The following is a 14,394-nucleotide window of genomic DNA, read 5'->3' on the forward strand; positions in this document are numbered from 1 at the left end:
TCTGAATATTAATTATGTCAACCAAATATGCTTAAAATATCACTCCACCACCAACTAGGAGCTTCTAATCTCCCATAGTCTCATGATGATGAAAACAATATCTGCTAAAACAAAAATATGCCTTACAATAAAATACAACGGAGTTCTGTATTGGTTAAATTGACAAAACAAAAAACAAACACAACTGATGTAACATCTGCAGAATAAACCACATTCAATGCTTTTGGAGGTTTTCTAAGCTTTTCTAAGGCATCATTAATGGAAAGTGAAGGGAAAGTGTTCATTCAGTCCTCAGTCCTCCACTATGTCCAACAGGCTACTGAGGGTTAATCCAAGTACAAGCTCCTCCTGTCGACTGGCTGCGATTGTTCGGTTCAGATCCTGAATACGCTGGGCAATGGATAGAGGAGCATTCCGGAGCCGGTCACCGCCAAACTTCTCTGAATCATCAGTGTCAGTTGCCTACAAACACAAAACACAAAATGTGAAAATCATTTACTGTCAACTGTTCCAACAGTTCAACATCAACAGCACAGATGACCTGAAACAAACAACTAAGCAGGATAAAAACAGGACAGAAGTTCCCATTGGTGTCTTTGGAGCAGAAGGTCCTGCTGCTTGAGGCGTACCTGTGTGAGTGAAGCATCCTGAGCCAAGGCAGCAGCAGCAGCAGCAGAGGGTTTCCTAGTGTGGGTCATGAGGTCCGGCAGCATCAGCAGTGTGGAGGGGATGAGCAGGGGGAGGGAGGGGGTGTCCAGAGAGTCTCCGTCCAGCCAACGCCGTAGCTGCTCCTCAAACCTAGTGGGTCAAGACAATAAATCGGTCATTATCAGCTGCTCTCTGTCTGCATCCATCCAATACCTACACTGTGGGCAGTAGCCTCCCTTACCTGGCCAATCAATGAATCACTAATTTCTCATTGACATAGATTTTTTTTAAACATTTGTAATGTTTCATTTCAAATTACTAATATTTATTCCATCTACCATTTCTACTGTGCATATATGTAAAAGACTGCAGGGGCCGGGGCTGACCTCTGGCTGTGGGCTTTCTCCTGCTCGATGCCAGAGAGCAGACGCTGGGGCAGCAGCTCCCGGGTGGAGGGTGTGTGGGTGACGTCCAGCTCAGAGGGTGCCTCCTCCACCTCCATCACACTCCGGAACAGCCTCTGTCTCAGGGCATGGATGGGTGGGGTGAAACTTGGTCTGGAGTCGGCTTTGGACCTGGAGGACAAGCATATAAATGAATTAATTCCCACACGTCTATTCTATTCTAATGCATTTGCAGAATTGTTCTTATTCAAAGGTGCAAATTGAATCAGTCCTTCTGTTCCTTCAGAAATAAATCTGAAACATTTAGCACCCAGTTGAAGTCACAAATTAGATTCTACCATTCAAAATTCATTTCAGAGACAAGGTGTGTTTAAAATCAAAGCTGCTTCTCCAAAGAACTCTGCTGTCTTACTGGTGTATCTCCTGCTGCTTCTCCTTATGTGTGCGTTTCACAGCCGCCTCCCAGCTGGATGGAGGCATAAAGTCACACAAGCCCTCCTTCCGGAAGTACACCAGGATCTGTCCATCTTCAGTCACGGCATCTGTGGAATACCAGAAATAACACCATGGAAGTCCAAATTACACCATCTTCCCTACTATCTTCAGCTTTTTTTTGCACTACTCCCTTTGCATCGCCCTTTCTTGAATTCACCATTCATGAAAGGTGCTATAGAAATAAAGTTTATTATTATTATTATTATTATTATTATTCCCTCACCTTCCGACACAGGGCATTCTGGGGGCCGCCAGTCCTTCAGCCGGTGATCTATACAGAGAGCTATGATCTCATCCCAGGGCATGTTGTGGAAGGAGGGGCCTGCTTTCAAATCCTCGTCCTGGTCCTGGTCCTCTGGCCTCTGGGAGCGCACCCTCACCAAGAGGTTCTCCAGCCGGGACATGAGCAGGGGCTGGCTGTGGCGGGAGGAGGGGATCTGAGAGACGTACTGGAATATGGAGGCACACAGGCACGGCCAGGACGCTGGAGAGCAGAGACAGGAGAAAGACACAGATGCTTTTTCTTCAATTCTATCTCCTCATTTCCATGCTGAATGCTGAACTTCTGCCATGCTGAACTTCTGCCTATGATTCACGTGATTTATGCTTGATGCAATGTATATTAAAAAGCAGATAAACTACCTCTTCCTCAATCATTCCCTTTAAGAATATGAACTAACATAATATTTGAAAAAATGCATTCAAATAATTTTTATCAGCACATGACCTCAGAGATAAAGAGGTAAATCAACTAATGACCTAAGCATGATCACACCCACACCTCCAGACCCAAGCTCACCAGTCTCTGGGGGCAGGTCCCACTCAGGGAGCTGCAGGCTTAGGACGGCCCTCTTCAGCCAGGTCAGGTGCAGCGGGGAGTTCCAGTCCAGGTGGGGCAGCAGGTCTCTGGTCTCCGGCAGCGAGAACTCGGCGGGGGGCCAGGACATGTTGGACAGCTGCTCCGAGGACACCAGGCCAGCCAGGAACAGCAGCACGCTGTTGTAAAGCTGAATGACGGGTGCTGGGTCCTGGCAGGGCAGGCCGGCCTGCATCCGGTCATGCTTGTCCCGGTAGAGCCTGGAGCTGAACTCACGGCACAGGCCCGCCTCCACAAAGTCCACCAGCGTCTGAGAGGTGAGCAGGGAGGCCGCTGGCGAGTGGGCAGCCAGCCACTTCACCGCCTGGCTAACCTGGTATACCGAACACCAGGATTACTGCCAGGAGCACTTGGACATGAATGACGTATTAGGTCAAATGGATGAAAGGGAAAATAGAACACGAGTAGACATACCTGCTCAGTTCCCTGCATGTCATTGGTGCTCTCGGGGATGCGAATGACCGTATACTCTGAAATGAGTCCATCATCCACTAATGACTTCAGCATGAGGTCTAGACACAGTGAAGAAAAGAGAGAAGCAGTGTAAGACACTAAAGCTGGAAGTGGAAGACTGCCTATGACTTCTGCTATGACAACAGTTACTACCACTAATGATTGAAATGGTTAAGTGTTGCAGGCAGAGGGTGTTGCACCGGCTCTCATACCTTCCTTTAGCCTCTGGTCGCTTACGCCCTCCCCCAGGTGCCCGGGCACCACCACAGCCAGGGGCATGGGGACGTGCCAGCTGCTGGCCTGCTGGACCTGCCTGAGCTGGAGCAAGGCTGAGAGCAGGGACACGTCCTCGTCGTCCTCCTCCTCTTCCTCCTCCTCCTGCCCCAGACGCCCAGAGCCCGGGCTGGAGGGCAGCAGCATCAGGAGAGCGTTGGTGCCCAGCAGCTCCTTCCCTTCCTCCAGCTGAGCCTGAGCCTCCTCGCCCAGGGGCCCGCGGCTCACCTGATCAACAAACACCAGTCATCATCACGCAGCAGAGCCGACCCATCATACTCAGTCAGTAACAGAAAAGAAATCAATTCTGCAAGACCCTGGAGTTCTGAGGGAATGTGTTGTGTCTGTCTGTGTGTGTGGGGGTCTGTGAGAGAGGGTTCATTTTGGAAATGGACCCTCATTGTTTGATTTCCACACTTAAATGCCCAACCTAAATTTCCTTCCAGTTCCTTAAAACCTTAATCTATTTGGATAATAATGGCTTTTAAGGAGATGATCAGCCTACGCTACCTTAATGCAGACGTGTACTTTGTGTGTCCTCTGGTCCAGCTCCCGGAGGCCGTTACTGATGGTGAGCGTCTGCAGCGCTCCAGCAGGGGGCATGTCACTGCTCTTCACCCTCTCCTCTCCCCCACTGAACTTAGCCTCCAGCCAGTCAGTCAGAATGCTGTGTGCCAGAGCAGGGGACAAATGAGAGTTGGACCTTTGACAGACGTATTCATGTCCATTCTTGACCCCGACATTAAGTCAGTTTGTGGCTCCCTTCATACCTGTTTGTGACGCTGGCGTCGCTCTCATGACTGCTGGGCAGCAACAGCATGGCCTTCCAGAAGATTCTGTCAGGTGGGTTTGGGATGCTCTCGGCCACCAGCGTGGGCAAGTCAAGAGGAGTCCAGACACATTCACTTAAAAAGAATGAAGCAAAAGAACAAACAACTCAAAAACTTAGTATTAAGACAATGTAGAGTACAATGCTGTCTACTGTATTGCTCAATCCTTACCTGAGGAGCTGACTGTAGAAGAAGTTCACCCTCATCTGGTGGAGTGCCTCCTTCCGTAATTTCAGCAGCCTGCAAGTAAACAAAGAAATTACCATCTTTTCCAAACACAGACTCAGCAACACCAACATCTGGCTGCACTCCAAAATCACCGTTCCCTATAATAATTGTAAATCACTTCCTGGGAAAACCCTGTCATTAAGGGTCAAACTTTAGTTGATAGATATAGTACCTAATGCAGGACACTGCCATGTTTCCGGCATTGCCCAGGTTGACGAGGCCCTTGGCAAGGCTGTCCAGAGAGGGACTGTGCGGGGCGCTTGGGGCCAGGGCCCTCAGCTTGAAGCGGGGGTCCACACAGCAAGGGGCTGCTGGGAAACCTCGCATCTGTCTCTTCAGCTGCCGGCGCACAGCCACAACATCACGCCACCTAGAGGCCACACACACACACACACAGCCATTATTGGGAGTTGGGGCAGGGTGTGAGGTTAAAAAGTCCCCCTTATTACTCGTACATGTGTGCAAACCTGCTGACTAATATCCTTTAACCACAAACACCAAAGAGGTGGCGGCAACTTACTTCTTAATGAACTTGCGAATGCGCTGCAGCTCATCATCTAGGATCTCATGAGCCAGCTGCTTGAGCTCCAGCACCAGCGTCTCCTCCACCAGGATGTCACACACGGCCTGGGAGCTACGGGCCACGCATGCTGCCCTGTCCTCCAAAGCCAACCTAACAGAAAGCAGCACAACACAACCTTTACATACCATACCATGCAATACATTACAAGAATGCCCATCTTTCTCAGCCACAATTCTTCAAAGTGGCATAACCTTAGACTGGAGCTGCAAGCTTATCTCTGGGCTAACTATAAATATTTGTGTTGAACATGGTACATCATTTACATTCCACCGCCTCTCTAAATCAGTCCTGATAAACCAAAAGAGTTTCTATTATCGCATCATGAAGAAGCATCTTTAAAATGTGCAGGTGAAACAGCCAGCCAGTCCTTTTCAAATACTACAACCATTGTTCAAGTGACTGGCAAACATGCACTTACTGGATCTCTGAGGCGGCCGTCTCCTTGATGCACTCTACAACGACCTCCTCACTGATCTCATGGCAGAGGTCACTGCTGAAGACATCGAGTAAAGCCTCGCGTTCCTGCTTCCGTCTGGTGGAGAGAAGCAGAGGGGAGGTCAGAGCACTTCAATGGGTACAGCTGAACTTAAAGGGGCAGATGTATTATGAGGGAGGTCCAACCTGGCCTCCTCCAGCTTGTGTTTCTCCGCTGCGATGCGCTCCTTCTCAGTGAGGATCTCAGACGCAGAGACGTCTCTCAGCATCTCATGCACCACCTCGCTCACCATCGCCTCCAACTGGACACCGCTCACACTGGAAGCACAAAACCACAGTGACATAACTGAGCTCAGTCACAGATCCAGAGTCTGAGAGGCCTGTTGGCGGTCAGTCTTACCCGAGGGCTGTGGAGACATACTCTGCCCCGGCGTTGGCCACCCCTGCCACCTCAGCCACCAGCACCTCCTCCACCACGGACTCCACCTCTGCCATGATGTCCTAACAGGCAAACGAAAACATCGTCAGAACAGAAGCAATTTGACTAAATGTTTATGAAGTTCTCCAGAACACTGCAGCGGGATACATAAAGATTATTCATGCCTATTCAATGACAGCCTGTTGACGATGACTTGGCATGGGTTAACATTAGAGCTGTCAAACTTTTAAAATATTTAATCGCAATTAATCGCATTTTTGTCATAGCTCACTCAAAATTAATCGCGATTAATTGCAAATGTATTAATCGCAATTTTTTATCTATTCTAAATGTCGCTTTAATAAAAAAATTTGAATGCTCTTATCAACATGGAAAAGTGGATTGGCTTGCTTTATGCAATGTTTTATTTTATTGAAAAACAACATTGCCAAACAGGGCGGTACAAAATAAAATTATAAAATGCACATTTCAGATAAACAAGGACTTAGCCTATAGTGCAGTTAAACCATGGCTTAATATTTTCTTTTTTTAAAGTTTGCTGTCAACATAGAAGTCAGGCCTCTTATTTCAAAAACAATGAACTGTAACAGTTAGGTTACCAATAAAAGGTAAGCCTACTACTTCTTTGCTTTCAGCCAGCTGCCTGTTGACATTTTCAGACAACAGTGAAGCTCAACACAACTTTTAAAGGTAAACGTTCTATTCAGAAGGTTTTTATCATCCATTTCGCCATATCGCGCCCATTCACTCAAACCTAACTTTAGCCTACTACACAGCGTTAATCGCGCGATAAAAAAATGAACGCCGTTAAAATGGGCTTGCGTTAACGCCGTTAATAACGCGTTAAACTGACAGCACTAGTTTACATATAATCATGAATCCTACGGCAGCTCACCTGATCTGAGTAGATGACCTCTGGCTTGGGGGGTGGTGATGGAGGCTTGTCGGGCTGCGGCTGCTCTATGGGCTGGAAGAGGTTCTGGAGCTCCGGAGTAGGGCCAGGCAGGGCTGCTGGTTGGATGTGCTGCTCCGTCCCGTCAGCATCATCAGGCTGGGTTGGTTCCACTGCAGTCTGAGGCTCAGCCAGCAGCCGGGGCTCCACCAGCAGCCTGGGCCTCAGCAGTGGCCTGGGCTCGGACTCCAGCGCAGGCCTCTGCTCCTGCTTGAAGGGCACAGCTACAAAGACAAAGGAGTAGGGTGAGTGGGGCAGAGACATCACTCCACTGTCCACGCCATCCAAATGAGAAGCTATTACTGTTGGAGCCAGTCAAACCAATCAAGTACACCGCTCCCTATTCTGAAATGAGCCACTTAGTGTGTTTGAGATTAACAGATCCAGGACTGTCTATTTTTTAAGTGCACACAAAGAACGGACAGCTACAGGGCCGTGAGGAAAAATAGCTGAATTTGAAAAAAAAAGTGTATTGCAAATATTATCAAGGAGAAGTAGGATCAGCGATGATCAGTTGTGCTCTCACCTCCTAAAACAGCAGTTCGACCTCCAGAGGGCGCTGGTTCGGTGGCCAGTATGTCGCCCCTGTATTTGTGCTGGGAGTCGAAGCTGCAGACGGGTATGTGCTGGGGCGGGTTGGGCAGGGGCCCACCATTCACCACCTGACCAATAAGCACCGTCCTCTTATTCTCGATGGTCAGAGATTTCCGTTGAGGGAGCGACAGATCCGGCTCCTGGAAGGTTGTGCGACTGAGCTCCACCATGCTGGAACATTAAATTGCACAAGATTAAGAACACCACATTCATCACAATGTGTATAGGACACTTTTGGGACTGCAAAATATTCTAGATGGCTGAATTAAGATTGAGATTATACAACATCAGCTTGCAGTTCATAATTTCTCAAAGTAAAATCATGCAATCATCATAATGAAATCAAGGTACAAAAGTGAAAAACAACAGGGTTCTTCAGATTTAATGTGTGTGAGGACAGGACTATTGACTGACTTTTCGTTGATCGCGAGGCCGTAGTTCTGGACGAAGTCTGAAGCCTCAGCTGTGTTCCGGAACATTAGCATTCTGACCAGGTTCTCAATGGGAAAAGCGGTAGGCCTGTGAGACCCACTTGTGTAGGCCTGGTTGAGGGCTCTCAAAGCCTCTACTCTGACCTGTACACGCACAACAAAGGTCACAACTCTGAAAATCAAAGATTAAGACCTGATAGCAATTTGAGAAGAGCTATAAGCGAACAACATCGCACAGTAATTAGAACCATTTTCATACCTGACTGAAGTATCTGTGTAATAGGCAGCTTGCCAAGTAGGAGGCGCCCTTCACCAGCTTGAAGAACCTAACAAAGTTATTGCTGTTGAGAGCTGCAAAGGCCTGCACCGCAAACTTCACCTCGGGAGAATTCCGCACCTCCTCACGAAACTGCTGAACCTCTCTGCATAGGGAGACAAAAATAACACTCCATCAACGGAAAGATGCACATGGACATTTACAAGAAGAAGGCTAGGTGCTAACTAGATGAGATGACAGGCAATAACTAAGACGACAGAGAAACCAGCAGGTGCGACTGACCGGAGCATGTCCCCATCATTCATCTTGAGCAAGACGTTGTACTGGCGGAACTCAGCCTCATTGGGGCAGTATATCTCACGGGTGGCCAGGTCTTGGTACATCTCCTTCAGGCTCTGCAGGCACTTGGTCATGTTCTCGTTGTTGATTTTGGCGTCGAAGGACATCATGGGCTCCTGGCAGAGGTGGTGGCCGCAGTGGATGTGGAAGCGTGTGCACTTTTCAATCAGGGACACCGTTTCGGGGTCACACAGGTGTTGCTGGGTGATGTCCTGAAGAGGTGGCACAGAACAATGAGTACAAATCAAATTTTATAACCGTCCCACATTTAACTACATAAATAATGGAAAAAAAATAATGGAAATAACCTTAAGGGCCATTTTAGTAAGCAAAGAATGTTTCCTTTAGTTCCTTTATTCCAAAATAAATGTATTTTGAGCTGCCCTAACTTTTCATTTTATTTTCTGATATTCAGTTGTGAAGGCTTCAAATTTCACCAACCTTTCGAATTCCTCTGGTTCGATTCCACAAAAAATCATACCAGTCGCCATAGTTGCCTTCTCCCTGGTCCATGATCTGTGTGACCAAGTAGTCCATGGTCATGCTTAGACAAGGAAGTGCTCGCAGCTCATGGGGGAGGGGCTCTTCCTGGTCGGCTGAAGATCTGCTATACTCTTTGATGGATGCACAGTGGTCCACCTGATAGGCAGCAAAGACAAACAGTCAGTATACATAGGCTGGTAGAATGTTGAGAAACCGTTCCATTTAGTCTGACTAGTATGTGGATGGAACCCACCTTCTCAGTTTCTGGTACCACCTCGAAGGAGCTGAGTTGGTTGCGCGTCTCCCTCATGTAGCGCTCTTTCTCAGGACACATGTCAGGACACGTCCCCACAAACACCTTGGACATATCCAGATCTGTCCTCTTGGGCCGACCTGGCAAAGTAAAAAGCAATCTATATGATGCCTCACCTCCATATGCCAACACAAACTAGGACTTGACAACAACATATTAATTAACTACTTAATGCATTTAGAAATTATGTCTTAGGAGCCCCAATGTGTTCATAACATCTAACACCTCTGGCCCTTTATGACTAGAGATTTCCACATCAGGAACAAGGCAGTAATAGGTGTGACATAACATCAGCAACTTATTCTGAATAGGCCTGATCCGATCAGTGGCATATGCCAATCAGGTAATCAGTATCTGATGGTGTATCTGATCATGTGACTATATACTTGCAATCCCAGGAGTGGGTACCTTGTCGGAGGATCTTGTCCCTCTGCTCGAGGAGGCGGTATTTCTCCTCTGCCGTCTCTGCCAACTGACCAATCAGGTGCAAGAGTGAGGAAGGCAGGCTGCTGACTGAGCGCTCAGAACTCTCTGAAGTGGACTCCTGCTGTTGGTCATTCTCAAACTGCAGGGCCTTGGCTATCGAAGACTTCTTGAGTGGAGACCTGAGAAATAGATCACAAAGGAAAACACACAACAAAGTCACTTCCAATGGCTCTGCAACAGTTTTAAGTCGCATATGATGATATATTTCACTATTCAGTCCAATAGAAAAATAAGAGGTAAGAATCCAATGAAAGACCCAAATGGCCATAAGAGAAAATGCAAATCCAAACAGACAGATGTCATGACATGAGAGATATGATTCTGTAAGAGAGAACAAGATACACATTTGCTCACCCTTTGCTGATAGTGCTCTGTAGAGGCCTTCGGAGAGGCGAGGCCTGAAAACCTTTTTGCCTGTCTTCCACTGTGTCACTTCCAGGGTCCTCTCCCTCAAAGGACCCTGCACCCTTCTCTGCTGGACCTTTTGAGACCAGAAACAACAGCAATAAACTAAATTTGCTTTGTGCAAAGCAAATAACTTTAAAGATCACAATGCAGAGGGAGTCTGCCTTAATGTTCAGTTTTACAGCCAAGTTCCAAATTTGTGTGACTCACTTTGCTTCTTCCGCTGCCAAAATAGGCTAATTTCTTGTCCATGCAACATCTTGCCCCTTTTCTTCGCTTTTGCTGCTGATGCCTGGCAAGAGTACAGACATATAAGAACAAGATACCATATTAGCAGTGACATCACACACGCGAGCAGTATGACCCTAGTATGAGGATTTTATAGTTTGAAAACAAAACACATGTATTCATGACTCACGTGATCCTGGAAGTGCACAATGGCTAAATTCTTCTGAGGTCTGCAGAACACTCTACGCACTTTCCCAAAACGGTTGAAATGCTTTTCAATGATTTCTTTCCTGTTGAGGTTGGGAGGGACGCCCTTGCATTGGAGGATTGTCAGGTCAGTGGGAGAGAGACCCCCTAAGCTGTCTGAGCTCTCCTGCCGTTGGCGACGCTTTCCGGGTTTGGGGGTCTGAGCCTCAGGCTCTGGATCTTCAAGGGTGCCTTAGAGACAAAATCGGGACATTACATTTGTAATAGAATTCAAATTGAGGATACCAGAGAGCAAGAAAAGATGTGCTAGGCATGGGTTACCCACTCACCCATTTCGTCTGCCTTTTCAAGAACTTCCCGAGTTGGAGCTTGGGATCTAGGAGGAGGAGCTGATGTGTGTGCAGCTGGTGCTGGGGGGTCGGGCCTCTGGGTTTGTCCCCACTCTGGGGCTTGACCATCCTCCTTTGGTTCCCTCTTGACAGGATTAACAGACGACTTCAGGACACCACGCATGGCATTCCCAAAGAGCCCTTGCGCACGGCCCCGCAGAAGGGGCCGCTTTGACGGCTGCCTTGGAGCGGCTGCTGCACCTTGGTCATCCACCTCCACCTTGGCAGTCTTTCCCTGAGCAGCAGTGGGGTCATCTGGCTCCTCCTTCCGTTTGGTTCCTTTCCCGAAGCTGCCAAAGGCACTTTCCCCGGAGTGTTCCTCGTTGCCCCGGCTCACCTCTGAGCCTGCTGTCGCCTCAGGCTTCACCTTGAGGGCTCCGAAAGCCAATTGTCTGGATCCGGCCCCGCCAAAGGGAAACTTTTCTACCTCGGCTTGTGGCTGAAGAACTTTAGCAGAGAAGGTGAAGGAAGATGGGCTGCTGGGGACCGCTGTCGACTGGGTCACGCTAGTGCTGCTGCTCAATGGCACAGCAGGCCGAGAGAAGGTGAACTGAAGGCTGCTGGCAGAGCTGCTGCTGGTGGGGAGCATCTCCCTCTGAGGGCCCCCAGCAGCTGGGCCAGAGATTGACGGCGCTGCGGCGGGCTGGGAAAAATTAAAGCCCAGTCCTCCTGTCTGGATGCCTGAAAGAGAGAATCCAGTGCTAGCTGGTCCACTGCTGTCCATGCTGGTAGGAACAGACTTCGATGTCCCAAAGGGTTCAGACAGAGTTTGAGTGTTAGCGGGTTCTGGGCTTGCACTGAAGATGGGCTTGAAGACAGCTTCACTGGGTGGTTTGAAGCTGAATTCAGACATGCCAAAGCCACTATTTTGTGCAACATTCTGGACATTCAAGGAAGGAGTGGGTGTTGTTGTGGGTTGTGAGAAGCCAGACTGCTGGCTAAAGGATGTCTTGGTGCCAAAGCTCATGGGTTGGGCTCCATCAGATGCCCCAGAGGAGCCTGTCGCCCCCTGCGAGATCCCTGATTGAGTGCCAAACCCAGAGGTCTGCTGACCAAATCCACTTGTCTGTCCAAACGCAGGGGTCTGTCCAAACGCTGATGTTTGTCCAAACATCAAACTCTGACTCTGTCCAGTTGACTGTGCATAAGATGGTGGAGCGCCAAACCCTGTGGTGGTTTGTCCCAGAGAAGACTGTCCAAAGGCTGGAGTCTGTGCGGTGCTCTGAACCAGACCTCCACTCTGACCAAACGGAGTCTGACCAAACGCTGAGGACTGTCCAAACACAGAGGCTTGTCCAGAGGCCTGGCCAAAGACGGCTGACGGCTGAGTAAATGCAGATGACTGGCCGAATGTTGACGTCTGTCCAAAGCTAACATTCTGTGGGGGGTTAATTGTGCCCTGCGGTGTAAAAGACTGAAAAATACCTCCTCCACGATTGGCATTATTTGGGGCCTGAAAAGCACCCTGTTGGCCAGCAAAAAAATTTGATGGATTCATTGTCAGAATAGGACAAGGACAAGCGCTTTCCTTGATTTGAAAAGGTGCAGCACAAAAACTATCAACTCCTTCAACTCATCGACGTGCCAAAAGAACCTGTAACATTAGAAACAGTCAACTCTATTACAATAAATATTGCTAGCTAACTTCAGTGGGCTTGATAGGTTATTCAAATAAAGTCATCCAAAACATGTATGTAGCAGTGTGGCCATTTTTAACATTCTTAACAACGATTTATTTTAAGAACTTAGTAGCTAGTATACAGCCATGGTCAATTAGAGAGCAAGTTAAAGTATCTGGCGACGACTGCCCTGACTTAAGAAATGACTAACGTTAATGAATGTCCATCCACTGCAATTAACGACTATACCAAATATTACTCAACTTTATGAACGAATACACATTTTCTTTGCAATCCTTGCTGCAGTTATTACTAACCCATTTCGAGACGTTTTCTTTTCCGAATGCTCCAGACAATTTACACCGTATCTGATACTGCACGAAGAAAGATGAAAACAGAGCTGTGGTAATTTCCGGTTCCTGTCCGTCTGCTTTTGAATCACGGAAAACACTGTGCTTCACCAGTTAAGGTCCACTACTAGTACATGACGGCAAATAGGACAGGGTCTCATCAAAGGACAAGCATTTAACCTTATACGACGTTATTTCAGTTCGCTCGGATCTGTCCATTAAGGCACTGTTTGGAGACAGGATTTTTGTATAACATTTAATGAAAAAGCGACTATCCTTTGCTAAGTCAACGATAGATAACGTTAGACTGTACACTAGCTAACGTTATTTAGTTATGATCAACCTGAGGCAATAGCTAGACAAGTCTGTTATCGCCTGATAATTCGTCTATGATTGCCAGTTGTTTAGTAATATGCCCGACGTGTTGGTAGGCTATTTCGTGGAAAGTATTCTGACGTTGTAAATGTTTTTTTGAGTTACAGACTGTGAGAAGTTCGGTGTTTCGTTTGGGGTTAGCAACACTAAGGTGCCGGGTCATCTTTTTGCTATGGGTGTAGTTATTCGCAATCTCCAGCACGTGGTGCCTGTGCGGCGCGCGAGACTACGCAAAGATGTAGAAACGTTGAGGCATATTTTGGGCATTCAGAAATTTGACGTGGGTTTAATATGTGTTGACAACTGTAAAATGCAACGAATTAACAACATCTACAGAAAAAAGAATACAGCAACCGATGTATTATCGTTTCCTTTCTACGAGGTAAGACGTTATTTCGAAATTTGACAACGATATGGCATACGTTTAACATTGGTAACCTTCATAAATGAATTGGACGGTTTTGTAAAGTGATCTGATCTACTTGAAGGACCTGAGACCCGGTAAACTCCCGTGTGGCTTGCACAGAGACGAGCTCAACCTCGGTGACATATTCCTTGGAGTGGAATATGTGATGCAACAGTGTAAAGGGACATCTCAAGACTTTCATAGCACGTTAACAGTGAGCAAAACCGTAAAAAAAATAGTTTTAAAAATGTAAGTTAAAATGGGCGTTTCCTCTTTCAAACCTCAAGTATGCTTCTGTGCAGGTGGTCACCGCTCACGGAATTTGTCATTTACTTGGATACAGACACGAAACAGACGAGGAGTGGAAAGAGGTACTCGTTTAATTCACTTCATTGTGATGCACTACCACTACGAGGGTTTACGATCTCGATTAATATCTTCTCGTTTTTCGATAGATGTTTCAGAGAGAAAGCTACATTTTGGCAGAATTCAACAGACTGACTGGGAGCCGACTGGAACCTCTTTCAAAGAAATGCTCTCAAGAAAGCTGACCATTTTATACAATAACTTGTCCGGGAGGCAAACATCTGTTATCACTTGAAGTTTGGACCACAAGGTCTAACCCCTGATATTTTTAAGTGACTTTGTTACCGCTCTACTACAACATAATACCTCAAGGTCAGGTTGATATGTGTTAATGTGTCAAGGATCGTGCCAAGCGATACGTGCAGCTAAACGGATAATAAAACACAAAAAGAGATGCGTCTTTTCTCATGTTTTATTTAAATGCGCTTCAGGTGGCTAAAAGCTTAATGTTGGGCAATTGAACAGAGCTTATATACTATTGTGGCTGTACACCTCATATGCACTCACAT

The 14,394-nt window shown here is 47.2% G+C and overlaps 2 protein-coding genes across 2 annotated transcripts; one reads left to right on the forward strand and one right to left on the reverse strand.

Annotated features, from left to right (window-relative positions):
* Positions 1 to 21: 21 nt before the first annotated feature.
* Positions 22 to 12,776, reverse strand: mcm3ap (minichromosome maintenance complex component 3 associated protein). The gene is made up of 29 exons (XM_080838360.1): positions 12,706 to 12,776; positions 10,710 to 12,363; positions 10,364 to 10,611; positions 10,156 to 10,237; positions 9,895 to 10,021; positions 9,463 to 9,659; positions 8,995 to 9,134; positions 8,700 to 8,897; positions 8,202 to 8,470; positions 7,902 to 8,064; positions 7,626 to 7,786; positions 7,144 to 7,382; positions 6,561 to 6,841; positions 5,627 to 5,727; positions 5,413 to 5,544; positions 5,210 to 5,323; positions 4,729 to 4,881; positions 4,381 to 4,578; positions 4,152 to 4,220; positions 3,921 to 4,055; positions 3,661 to 3,817; positions 3,090 to 3,378; positions 2,839 to 2,936; positions 2,347 to 2,737; positions 1,771 to 2,031; positions 1,465 to 1,594; positions 1,035 to 1,223; positions 630 to 798; positions 22 to 462 (listed from the first exon to the last, which is right to left on the reverse strand). Exons 2-29 carry the CDS (start codon positions 12,265 to 12,267, stop codon positions 292 to 294), a joined length of 6,420 nt encoding a protein of 2,139 aa, XP_080694486.1. The 5' UTR covers positions 12,268 to 12,363; positions 12,706 to 12,776; the 3' UTR covers positions 22 to 291.
* Positions 12,777 to 13,020: 244 nt separating this feature from the next.
* ybey (ybeY metalloendoribonuclease) lies at positions 13,021 to 14,233 on the forward strand. Its single transcript, XM_080839143.1, has 4 exons — positions 13,021 to 13,495; positions 13,602 to 13,733; positions 13,822 to 13,890; positions 13,975 to 14,233. Exons 1-4 carry the CDS (start codon positions 13,286 to 13,288, stop codon positions 14,068 to 14,070), a joined length of 507 nt encoding a protein of 168 aa, XP_080695269.1. The 5' UTR covers positions 13,021 to 13,285; the 3' UTR covers positions 14,071 to 14,233.
* Positions 14,234 to 14,394: the final 161 nt, after the last annotated feature.

This window comes from Sprattus sprattus, assembly GCF_963457725.1.
Source record: "Sprattus sprattus genome assembly, chromosome: 5".
In the NCBI taxonomy this organism is placed as follows: domain Eukaryota; kingdom Metazoa; phylum Chordata; class Actinopteri; order Clupeiformes; family Clupeidae; genus Sprattus; species Sprattus sprattus.

Coding starts and splice junctions, on each gene's coding strand:
- ybey (XM_080839143.1), top strand. CDS start 13,286: ATGGGTGTAGTTATTCGCAATCTCCAGCACGTGGTGCCTGTGCGGCGC. Junction 13,734..13,821: donor ACTTTCATAGCACGTTAACA/GTGAGCAAAACC, acceptor GCTTCTGTGCAG/GTGGTCACCGCTCACGGAAT. Junction 13,891..13,974: donor CAGACGAGGAGTGGAAAGAG/GTACTCGTTTAA, acceptor GTTTTTCGATAG/ATGTTTCAGAGAGAAAGCTA.
- mcm3ap (XM_080838360.1), bottom strand. CDS start 12,267: ATGAATCCATCAAATTTTTTTGCTGGCCAACAGGGTGCTTTTCAGGCC. Junction 6,842..7,143: donor TCGAACTGCTGTTTTAGGAG/GTGAGAGCACAA, acceptor TTGTCTTTGTAG/CTGTGCCCTTCAAGCAGGAG. Junction 463..629: donor AGGATGCTTCACTCACACAG/GTACGCCTCAAG, acceptor TTGTGTTTGTAG/GCAACTGACACTGATGATTC.